This window comes from Falco biarmicus, chromosome 7 (assembly GCF_023638135.1).
Source record: "Falco biarmicus isolate bFalBia1 chromosome 7, bFalBia1.pri, whole genome shotgun sequence".
NCBI classification, from domain to species: domain Eukaryota; kingdom Metazoa; phylum Chordata; class Aves; order Falconiformes; family Falconidae; genus Falco; species Falco biarmicus.
Genome location: NC_079294.1, coordinates 29,996,725 through 30,009,624, shown reverse-complemented (window position 1 = coordinate 30,009,624; position 12,900 = coordinate 29,996,725). Strand labels below are relative to the sequence as shown.

Sequence of the window (12,900 nt, the reverse complement as noted above, 5' to 3'; positions counted from 1 at the left end):
CTGAAACACAGCCTTAGAACAGGTTATCTCAAGTTATGGAAGCTAAATTAACTGTCACCTAAAGATATTTGGAACCACCTTCTTTAAATGCTGGCTCCTAAAGCTGCATAAAGGAAAAACTGCCAGAGGTATTGGTGTCTACTAAAACATTACAAATGTATTTAATTAATGGAAGGCATGTCACTAATGACAGCGGTTTGTATAGATATACCTCAGGAACTCTTATCTACCATGGGCACACCACTAGTACATAACATAATACTTACCTTGGCTCTCTAGTAGCTCCATTTCTTGGACAGTTTTGCCAATTTTTTTCTGAACTCCATTGCTATAACAATCAACTGGCAATTCTCAAGAAAGAAATATCTTGGGTGCATTAAGCTATTTCTGGTTTTCAGATAAAAGATTGTTATGCATGCATCATAAAGGTAAGTTTACAGTGCAATAAAACACCAGCCATTCAAATTCTTGATGCCAACAGTTAATTTGTTTCCAGCAGTACTTAAATCACTTGGTGCTGGTGATTGATCTTGCCAATATGTATGTTTCTTGCACTCTGAAAAGCTGTTTGGGTCCCAAACAGCCCCACTCTACCCCCTCCAATGCTGCTTATTTACACTTCTGTAACTATGTTAAGGGTACAAGTGGAAGTTCAGTTTTGAGAATAGCGGCCCCTAGCTTTTGCATTTGACACTGACTATATTTAATATGTTGTGTTTATTTTCAACTTTAAAAAGAAATTACAAAGCAGCACAGAAACTGTATTTTCTCAAGAAGAAAATTGTCATGAAAAAGGTGGACACTCTCAAGATGAAAACTAGAACTTCATTATTGCTGTAAGGTTGACGGCTACACAAGTGTTACATAAGAGCACAATAACACTATTAAAGAGTCTTAAAGCCTGAAATCTTTTTCTATGGGAAAATCACAACAATCAGACAGTAGGGAGCAGTGGAATAAACTGAGAACAGACAAATCCTACTCCTGTAATTAATACGATTCTACCTTACAGGCACACTGTACAAGATTACAGTTCCTGCTCCCAGTGTATGAAATTATTAATTCTTCCTCCTTTTCGCTACTACAAACAATAAAGCCAAAATAAACATTTTTTCATCTGCTTACTTAATAGTCAAGTTTTCAGCAGCGGCCCTTCACACTGCAGGAAGTTTTCACACTACTTGCTGTTTCAACTAAATAATATAAAGCTATATAGTGATAGGTTAATTTGATCTTTACCTGAACATAGCAGGGATTAGAACAGGACCACCCCTGACTATCTTTGCCAAAACACTGATTAAAAGGAAAAACCAGAATGTCAGAAGTCGAGGATTCTCACACATTTAAAACCCACGTTCTCTGTGGTTCATTTCATGAACAGATTTAGAGTGAGCGTATGACTAGAATGCAGTAAAAACTGCTGAAAAGCCTTTAAGATTCAAAGCAATGCAACCACCCTCCCACACCAAGAATTATCTCTAGTCCCTAAACAGAGGTTTGGCAAAGGAGGGAGAAAAGAGGTTAAAATTTTGCAGTGTTTCAGTGGAACTTTTTCTCTTGTTACAGCAGACCCAGCCAATGTCTTTTTTGCCTCTCACCCTGATGACCACAAGGCATAAGCTTCATTAGGAACTGTTTACCCAAAAGTATTTACCAAACCGTTCTTACAGTTCTCATTACTATTAGAGTACTCGTATTGGACTTATAGCAGAACGTATCTCTAAATTTTCTTGCATAAACCAGCCTGCAGACTTCTGCTAAAAGCTGGAGCAGATGCTTAATAAGTATCCAATGTGTTCTCAATCATCAGTAAACTTAGCTTAGACACTGCATTTAAGTTTTGGTTATTTTGATGCAACAAGAATAAAAATACACTTCTATTTTTAATAATTCTCTATCTCTTAAATGACTAGGTGGATTTTACTCCAACTGCTAAGACTGAACTACAAGCAGAAACAATTTTGGTCTAACACACCTAGAATGATAAAAAAGTCATTAAGAGCAGAAAGGTTAACTAGTTTGCAAATAGGGTAAAGGCTTCAGATTGCTGAAATTTTCTAAGGTTCAAGTGTTTCAGAATCTTTTATATTTCTGATAAGTTAAATGCTCCTGAACAAATAATTCTGTTCATCAAAATGATATTAGAATGAAACTGAGTTATAGAAAAACTCACAACAATGAGATCAAAGGCATTAAGACTTACAGTTTTAGGCACAGGGAAGAAAAATCAAGATCTTTTTACATAGGTTTTGGCCCTCTGAAAATTATTCTGGTGATGCCCCCTCCCCTGCTCCACGTGCAAGAAATCTTGTGTAGAATGCAAGCAAGATTCAGAGTGGAATGCAAGCCAAACATTCTCACAAGGTTTCAGTTCGGGTTTGTTGGGGTTTTTTTGAGGGGCGGCCTTTTTTCCTGTTTGGTGGGTTTTTTTTTTCCTTAAAGCGAAAGTTTGGCAGATTGCTCAGATCTGAAACACATACGGTCAACTCTTGGCAAAAAGACTAACTCAATTATTCCTGATTTTCTGTCTATTTGACATGTGTTTTCCAGAACTAGCAATGCATGGGAAGTCCAGGGTCAAAACAGGAATATTGAAATTATTTAAAATTACTGTACAATCTGGTGATCAGTTATGTTAATACAAAAAACTTCATTCATTAAGCACAATCACATCAGTACTGTATGTAAAATCTTTGCTTGACAGCATCCAGAAATAACAGTAGCCAGCTTAGAGCATTATTTTACCCCTTGATGTCAGCTGCTGTTAAAAGTAAAGTCTTTTTGCACAAATTTTTTCCTCAGTGCTTCATTATTCTGTTATTAATAGCTGTTTACACAAGTGATGTTTGCTTTTTTTCAGAGCACAGCGATATCAAAACCAATGCTTTCTACTATAGGAAGTTGTTGGATTTTTTTCTTGTTTCAGTCTCTGATCAATGCATTTTCTCTAAGTTTTCTTCCGCATAAAAACCATGCTGGAGAACAATGTCTGAAATTGTCTCTAATGTTCAGAGCATCAGAGACCACACTACTACATCAACTCCTTAATAAATGTTAAAGGAGTTGTTTACAGAAGTAATGAGTTCTTTTAGATACAGCCAGAAACCATCAATCATAATATCGTGATCTTAGGAGACTACAGTTATACAGTTACGGTAGGTAACTTTTAATATCATAATATTAGTAAATTTTCATTTGGGAGTACATCACTAGTCAACAGAAGCGAAACGTTATGTGAATATCTATGAATATTATCTAGGAAAGATGTATTCATAAAAAATATTTTTAAGGACTTATAGCATACTAACATTTCAGAGAAACTTCCAATTTCTCCTCTGGAAAAGAAGAAATTCCACAGGAACGAGTTTGAATGGTTTGTCATCATAGATTAACTGCTGTTGGTAACATTTTGGTACTAACAGGTTCACCAGAGAGAAGGAGGTATCAACAACAGGAACAAGAAGCTCACATCCCCACTATCGGGCAGTAGATCCAAGTACGACAAAAACAATCTAAACAAGAGAAGGAAGCTTTTTGTTTTCAATACAATGCACAATTAAGTCACAGGACTCACTAGCACAGGATTCTGTAGAGGGCTAAAAACCAGCAAGAGTAGTTTAATAAGGAACTTGATGTGTTAAGAGAATAAACAGTGTTGTAGGTACTAGCCATCATGGTCTGGATATAATTTTTATCCTAGAAAGCCTTTAAAGTAAATCATAGGGAACATATACTAAGAGATATTACATACATACTGTTATACCAAACCCCATGGCACCTGCCACAACTGCACTAAGACTAGACTACAAGGTAGATGGACCTTAGTTACCATGAAAACCTTTCACGTCTCCCAGTCCTCTGCTTCACACTAGAATAATAGTTACTTTGGGTCATACTTGTCTTCTACATACTGAGACTGCTGTCATAGGCCTGGAAGATACAGTCCTTCAGCTTTTAAATAGCCTTTTATGAAGATGTTCTTGGAGTTGTATCAGAGGTTTTAGAAGACACATTTGAGAACTCAAAGCAAAAAGTTTGAGAAAAGTCACATGGCTTTGCAAATGCATTTCAGGGAAAGAGCAAGAACAGCAATCAGTGCAACATTAAGAATTGTTTTTCAAATTACAACCCAGACACATCACTTCAATATGAATATGCACTCAGCCTAGTTTTAAGAAGCACAGAAGAGATTTGATCATCCTTTTCAGCAACGTTTAGTATATGTTACAATTTCAAAATATTTTTGTAATTTCAGTAACACAGAGTCAGATCAATACCAAATCCATATTTGCTGCGTAGGAAAAAAGACTGCTTCTATTTTAAAGAAAACCTTGTATAAACTCCACTTGCTATCAGCTTTCTAACCCAGAAATACAGAACCTAATAATTAGATTATTCAGTCATATTTGTACTCATCAATATTTGCATATTCTCAGTACACTCCAGGATTTATACTTCAACTATGAACTCACAAATGCTGAAGGCAAGAAAAGGACTCCGAGTTCGTAAGAACGGATCATCAACTGAGTGCCGTTTTTCTCCAGCGCTCCCCAAGCTGCCTTAGATAGATTGGCACTGCAAAGAGAAACAAAGCATTTCAGTGAGGCATAATATGTTTAAATACCGCAGTTGTACCAATGCACTTCTGATTGAAGTGAAGCTTTACTGCTAGAACAGTTTTTTCATGAAAAGTGATCTGGGTGTTATTCCTTATTGCTATTTTTATAGCACAGTGGGAACAGCAGAGACAATATGTAGAAGGGTATTCGTACACCACATGGATAATTATAGAAGTCTATGCCATACAGATCTACAAGACAAATTCAGCCTTTTGAATCTTCCCTGCACATTTCAAAAAAGGAGGTTGATACTGGTAAATAGCTTGTTTGATGACTTTGGAAGATTAAAGGCTAGCTCAATTACGACTACCTACATTATAATACATTTAGTACAAAGCATTTTTGCAAGGGTTAAACAGTATCTTTTGCTCCTGGCATTTTGTTCTTTGAGATATTTATGAAAACAAATATTAGAGGTATTCTCGTTTTAATGTGTTATTCAGTACCATGTTGTAGATAATCCTTCATCAGTATCTGCTATGAAGTGTATCAATTTGGGAGTCAAAAAACCCCTGCAATTCTGTTGTCAAGACCTACTTCTACAGCAAAGCACAAAGCTTAAACACTACATTTAAACTGAGAGAAATACTGCATGCTTCTTTGATAGTATCAAATGATGGAATAGAAGAAACATGAGAAAAAAATAAAAGTGAATTTCTGAATTAGGTGGACTCAGCATCGCATCTGAATAACTTAAAACCTTTAAAAGCACCTTAATCACTACTATCATTGCAGGCAACTGTATTGATCAGCAATGAAATTCGGAAAGACAGAATATAAGAGTAAGGATGCAAGACCATCACCTATAGCATACAGGTTTGCACAAAAATCAGTTTTGGCAGAACTGAAACATCTGTATTTTTCATTCACAGTAAGACATTCTCCCCTCATGTCAAGAAATTTCTTGCTCCCTCTTTTGGCTTTAAAAAACAACAACAGAAGTACAAAGCTAGACTTCAAGCTAGACAGCTGAACAGCTCAGTCTAACAAAAGGTCATATTCCAAATACTAGGTATCTACATGTTTCATAATAAGGCAGCACAAGTATAAACTTTGGCTTAATACGCATCTGTTTCGTACAAACTAGCACATTCAAGTGCAGCATGTGTTAAAGAAATTTAACCCAAGGTTTAAAAATACTTATCACTTCAGTTGACGCTGAACCAGCCCAGACAAGATTTTGGTGACTACTGCCAACAGTTCCTGACTTAATCATTTCAACCTGCAGCCCTCAAAGGGGCAATAAAATGAAGAAACATTAAATATGGACAAAAATTCTTGTCACTACTTGTAATAATATTATGAGGATTATGGCAGTAATTCACCTGGACCTGCAATTGACAAGAACCTTATATATGACTTTTTTTTTTTGTGAGAGGTGTATGGTTAGTTGTTTACCTTGTAACTAAGAACCATGCAATCTTCTGGAAGTCAGGAGAGAGTCTCATGTATGTCTTAATGTGAGGCATAGCATGACTTCGACCCGAGACTTCTGCTGACCATTTACTAGAAAAAGAAAAGGAATTGTTTTCATATATAGTTTTATTTTAAGGCCTTAAAATTACCATACTACAGTGCCATGTTTTCAGTGATATTACCCTACACTTGTTGCATTTAGTCTCATTTCCCCTACAGAAAGGCTGAAAATGCTTTAACTGAATTTTTATCCTGAAATCTGATCTCAATAGTAGTCACAGGGCAGGATTTATTTTTTCTTGACAAAGCAACCATTTTCCTCAGGGTACCAGCTCTCCTAACAAGGTTTTCCACTCCTCCACTCCAGCTAGTACTCAAGAAACTGAGTCCAAACTTCCAGCCAGTATTTCTTCTTTGAAGACTACCAATGGTTATGCATTTAAACAAAAGAGCTTAGGAACAAATTAAATCTCACAAAACTCCTCAAGCTTATTAAAATTTGTTACACATGAAGTAAAGGCAGGGAGCAACGAATGAATTCTTGATACTGCCCTTCTTCCCTTTTCTATGCCCCTAAGCCACTGAGAAATTTGGGGGCTTAAGAGAATAGAGCTTGTATCTATATGTATATATAAAACTAGTTTAAAACAGCAAGCCATTGCTGGGGTAGTTCAGCATCAGTGTTACAGATCTAAACTGTAAGCAAGCAGTAAATATATGCACATAACTGAAGGGTACATAATCATGGTAGTATTTAGAAGCATTTTCCATTCGCAGCTCTTAGGTCTGACTCAGTCAGGAAGGAGGCTTTTAAATACACCTTCCTCCACCTAGAGACTTCTTTCCTCAGTTTGGAATATAATAGGCTCTGGTTCTGCGTTTCTCTAATTCAGCGTTCTCCTCTAAAAAGCAAATCAAAAAAGAATCAATCAGCTCTGAAAAGCCCTCCTAAGTGAACTGCGTTCATTTAAAAGCTTAAGATGACTGAAGTGGAAGGGCTGGAATTATTTACCTAAGTTGACTTTCAGGACTAACTTGCACATAGCTAAGCCAAGAAGCTTTGCCGTTCAGGGGTCAAGACCTACTTCAAGAACCCCATCCTGTGATGAAGGAAAGAAAACTGTTGCTGAGAACTGGTCCTGTATTCCTAAATGGCAAGAGAGGAAACACTGTATGCATGTTTGGAGCAAACAAGACATTTTTATATTTTGTTGCAAGCCACACTGAAGTCTGTTTCTGAAGAACAGACTAAGATATACATGATACAGAAACCTGTAAACTAAACTTGTGTTCCCCTACAGAACTCCACACTTCCCATACATACAGAGTATAGGGCTATACCATAACTCAAGAATTCTTGTTAACAGCTTTTATCTCACAACTGACATTTGAGGCAAACGTTATCTACGAGTTTAAAGCACAAAAACCCCTGGGTAACTCCAGCAACATTGTAAAAATGAAAGCCAGGAAAAACAGTAGAATTGGGAACCGAACACAGACTTTCTTTAGATCTATCTTGCTGCCTTACTGAGGGATAAAACTCCTCCCACTATTAACTGCAATAATTTTGAGCTACTGTCCCTGTCTACTGCCTTTCTGCCTCCTTATCTTTGACAGATACAATTAAGTACTGTGTTTTAGCAAGAGTACCACCACTTCTCTTCCATTTACTAGCTACAGTAATCTAATTGCAGTTAGTTTCAATTATAAACTGATTGAAACTGGTATTCCAGAAAGTTAAAATCAGAAAAGGGAGCATCTATTTCGGCCATATTTTCTTTGTAGGACAGCACAAATACATAAAGACAAGAAGGGAAAAGAAAGTGACTATGTTCTCCAACTGTGTTTGGGTTTATTTTTTCATTTGGTTAGTTGGTTTTTTTTTTTAAGTCATTACCCCATTGAGAAACTCAGATGCTTTTAGTAAAAGCATTATTAACAAAGAAGTATTTAAGAAATGTTTTCTCTTCAGCCTAAAAGCTTATCTCCAGACTACATAATGACATTATAAACCAAAAGAACTGGAAGGGGTTTCAGATGGGTACAATATCACATTTGATTTATTCTTAATACAGCTAAATTTCAATTTCACCATGGAGCTTTCCTGGCATATTTTAGGAAAAAAAAAAAAAGCCAAAACAGATTACAAAAACCCTAAAGTAAAATTCAAGAAGTTGCAGAGCATATGTCAATATAACAATTTCAGGCTACTTCTAGCCAAACTGACTTAACACATTTTAAGCAGTAAACTTTTCATCAGAATGCAGCTGGCAGATGATGTACACAGGACTGATCTCATGTTGCAGTAAACCTCAGGCATGTTCAGTCTCAAGATAAATACCGTTAATTAAATGAAACTAGCTTTGACAAATCTTACGGAGCAAAACTACAGCTTGAGGTATGTTGGTTTGTTGGTTTAGGGTTTTTTTGACAGTTAGAGGTCATGGTACCATGTAAACTAAAAGCTCAAGTGTGGGGTAAGGAAAAGGAACTAACAAAAGCAGCAATTAACAAATCATTACGCACTGCAAATCTCTCCTTATCAATTAGCAATACTGAAAGGAAAAAACAGCAACCCTATCAGAGAGAAAACTGAACAAATTGCACCATTTACACAGTAGCTAATCTAACAAAGCGATCTAGTAATCATTTGCTACAATCAGAAAAGTAAAATCAACATTATGTTTAGTTACCTAATTCTTCTGAGAAATTACAGTTCAGAGCTGCATTATAGGTTAAATAGACTCAGCCAGCAGAAGAGACAGACAAGCAGCCCACACACATTACAAAAACTGTTTGCCTGGGGCAGAGGTTCTACCTCTTTGGGTGAGACTACAGGACACCACTTTCCAACTCCATTACTCTCTCCCTGCTTGTAACAAGGAGCTATTCCTTCTATTTAAAACAGCCCTTTTGTTGCCAGAGCAGGACCCTAGTATGCCCAATGAGACAGGTATGTGGGTGTTTTCTCATTAAACAGGAATAAATCAATGAATGATCTCATCAAGTAACATTCTGTACACTAAATAAGAGACTAACTGAAAAAAGCTGTATTTTTCTTCCAACAAGATTCTCATGAAGTATATATAGAAACTGAATTAAAACTGTATGAACACCCCCAGTTTTACTGTCTCCTCACTTTTTTAATCGTAACTGAACAATCTTGAAGTCTTGAACATCTTTGTAGCTTTCTTCCTTGCCGAATGTGCTCATAGAGCACACTTCAAAGGCAGGAGAAACAAAGCCTCACATGCTTTCTGTTCCAGTTCCATTCCTTGGACATGGATCAGCAAGGCTCACAGCAGCAATCACGTTCAGTCCAGAATGGAGAATGCTCTCTGCCACTAGCAATTGTATTCTCAGCCCTCTGAATATATACACAACTTTACATGCTATTACTTAGATATGGGGAAAGTATCTTACCAGAGCAACTCCCACCTGGAAAAATTAAAAGTTTCTGCTGAAAGGAATGGGGAGCTGTGGTCTTATAAGAGGTTACCAAATTATTATTTTTTTTTGATCTGTGCAAAACAACTTTTCCCATTGTTCTCAAAACATGCTTAAGTTTTTAAAAATTCAGCCTCAGGGAGACATCTGGCATGGAATGTGCTAGATTTAGAATTTGGCAAAATTAGTAGCATGTGAAAACAGAATTCTTAATGGAAAACGTCAGGCACCTTTAAGAGAAGATATTACCATGAGAGACTGAGAATTTTTGCACTTAAAAAGAACCCAAACACAAAAGCCTTCCTAACCCTGTCGTGGCTCACTTGAAATCCTGTTAATACTGATGCATAAGTGGGAAAGTGAAATACAACTGTAAAAAAAAAAAAAAAAAGAAAGAAAGAAGAGTAACATTATTCCAGTTCAGAGAAGGAAAGCTTAAATACAGAATCCAAAGTCTGGTAGTGGTCTCCATTAGCAACAGGTAAATAGCATGTTTTGACTGTTTTAGAGATAAAACCAGCAGATAAAAAACTAACAGCTTTTCTTTTAAGGAGTTGAAGAATATCATACTCCTGAATGCTTCCCCTTAATTTGCTTTTGAAACTCAAACATTACAGCATTGTAAGTTTAAACATACAGTCTAAGGAAAAAAAGAAAAACAAACAACAAAGCATTGAGCTCTACTTACTGAAAATAGGAATGTAGCCACAGCTGTTTCTGTGCTGTCTGTATACTGTATGGAAGCGAGCCACCAGCTTAAGGAAGAAATAGAACATGTACATTTGTTTTTTGAAAGACATACTAGAAGCAGCTTATTCCTCCAGATGCTTGCTATCTATATTATCTTCATTGCTTATTTTCAGAAAATGGTTAAATGCTCAAGTAATATAAACTAGTATGTAGTTGGATGGGGATTTTTTCCTCATTCTTGTAGTTTAAGAAGTTTCTAAACACTACACAGCAGATTTACACTAAGAAAAACAATATACAAGCTATAGAATTAAGTACTTTTATAAGACAGATATTTATGGGTAATTTTTTGTTACAATACCACTTGATATCAACAAATCAGAATCATTACTCATACAAGCTAGAGGGAATAAAACAGGCAACTTTCAGAAAAACCCCAAAACAAAGTAGACCACCAAAAAACATTTTAAAAAGCAAGAACTTCTCTGATGAAATTATATTTGTATTGATTTGGTCTTTGGCTAAGGCACGTTGTGATTTCTCCAAATGGATTTAAAGAAAAGTCAGCCATGGCATACTGAGTTATATTAGTATTGTTTATTACAAACATGATGCAAAACCTACTGCATTCAACCTGTCCTAGAAGATACCATTGAGACCTGTTACAAAAGCTTTACGACTCTCAGGAATGCACTAACTGCACGAGTCCATGGAGCTGTTCATGTGTACAAATACAGAGTTAAGTAACTCACCAAGTTATTTCACAATGTGAAAGAAATTACAGTAAGAAGTCATTGCACTTCTTACCATTTTTTTTTCCTAAAAGTTTGCTAAACAGATGCTGAGACAAGCAAAAGTATTTCAAAAGACCCTAACTAACCTATAAATGCACTGGCTGCAGTTTCTACATTTGTCCAACCACCACTCAATTCAGATGAAAAAGAGAGCTGAAAGCATGCCTGCTAGCCCTGTGTTCAAATTCTACCAATTGTTAGAAGAGTTCAACACCTACTCTACTTCATACTACACAGGAGTACAGGTATTCAGCTTGGAACAGGAGCACGTGTTTATGAATTCACCAATGCCAAAGAATCACTGAATTGTTGAAGCTGGAAGCACCCGCTGGAGATCACCTAGATTAACTCCCTGCTCAAAGCAGGGTCAAACAGAGCATATTGCTCAGTACAGTGTCTTGTCAGGTTTTGAATATCTCCGAGAATGGAGACTCTACAACCTCTCTCTCCCAGCAACTTTAAACATCAGAAAACATTTTTGCTATAAGATTACACTGGAATCTCCTTTATCTCAATTGATGTCTACTGCCTCTTGTTCTTTCACCAGTCAGCATGTGAAGAATCTGCCTCTACTTTGCATCTTCCTATCAGGTATTTATACACATTATCAGATCTCCCAGGAAAGTTCTTTTCTCCAGGCTGAAGAATTACCCAGCTCTCTCAGCCTTCCCTTGATGCTCCAATCCCTTATTCATCTTCGTGGCCTTTTGTTGGGTTTGGTTCAGTATGTCCATGTCTGTCTTGTACTGGGAAGGCAACAACTGGACACAGCACTCCAGATGTGACCTCACCAGTACTAAATAGAGGGGATGGGTCACCCCACAGCAAAGTGCTTCCTAACGCAGCCCAGGATGCTGTTGGCCTTCTTGCCACAGGAGAGAATTGCTGGCTCATCTTCAGCTATGTGACCAGCAGCGCTCTCAGGTCTTTCCCCAGTCACCCCTCAGCGTGTACCTGGAGTTATTCTTGCCCCAACACAGTACTTTGCATTGCTCTCTTTGAACTGCTCAACATTCTTGTTGGCCCATTTCTCTAGCATGTACAGCCCCTCTGAATGGCAGCACAGTCATCTGATACATCAACCGCTCCTCCTGAGTTTCTATCATTTGCAAACTACAGTGTATACTCTGCCCCACCATCCAGGTCATTAATGAAGATATTAAATGCCCCAATATCAATGCCTAGCACACACCACCACTACTGGCTGGCCTCCAGCTAGCTAGCCTTTGTGCCACTGATCACAACCATTGAGGCCTGGCAGTTCAGCCAGTTTCCAAACCACCTCACCATCTACTCATCCAGCCTGTACTTCATCAGGTTGTCTGTAATGTGTTAGGAGACTGTGTCAAAAGCCTTAAAGTTAAGACAAACAACATACTGGACACTCCTGTCATTCATCAAGCCAGTCACCTTGTCATAGAAGGACATCAGGTTAATCAAGCATGATTTCTCCTATATAAACGCATGCTGACTAATCCCAATCACTAATCCTCATGAACCTCTTCCAATTGCTTTGACCTTTTGCAGACTAATCAAAGACAGCTTCGCACTGACATCAGCCAGGTCCCTTAGGATGCAAGGGTGCTTGCTTTTGAGAAACAAAAGCTTTGCTGCATCAGAATACTACAGTACTTCTTCCTCTTTCAGGCTGGCTGGGGCTATGCTTTCTATACAAACTATTGACTTTATTAACACAAACATGAGAGGACTGAACAACTGCATACTGCAATATTAAAAAAATTACTAATGAGTAGTGAAACATCTTATTCTCTATTGTATCTGATGTGCGGGATGGCACTGCAAAGACATCACAAGGAGAACTTGGCACACTCAAACCTGAATTTTCTGTCAAAATGAAAGTATGATTAAGTTAGAACAGTAGGCAAGAGCTGATTTTTTCCTTACAGTGACATATGAACATGGTTATACAGACA

At 37.2% G+C, this 12,900-nt stretch overlaps 1 protein-coding gene across 1 annotated transcript in view; it reads right to left on the bottom strand.

Annotated features, from left to right (window-relative positions):
* Positions 1-12,900, bottom strand: part of TDP1 (tyrosyl-DNA phosphodiesterase 1) — a 45,462-nt gene that overhangs the window by 16,546 nt on the left and 16,016 nt on the right. The window contains exons 12-14 of the mRNA XM_056346778.1: positions 10,171-10,237; positions 6,018-6,125; positions 4,473-4,575 (exon numbers count right to left, since the gene is read on the bottom strand). Of these exons, the coding sequence (XP_056202753.1) occupies positions 4,473-4,575; positions 6,018-6,125; positions 10,171-10,237 (278 nt within the window). The remainder of the gene's footprint in view (positions 1-4,472; positions 4,576-6,017; positions 6,126-10,170; positions 10,238-12,900) is intronic.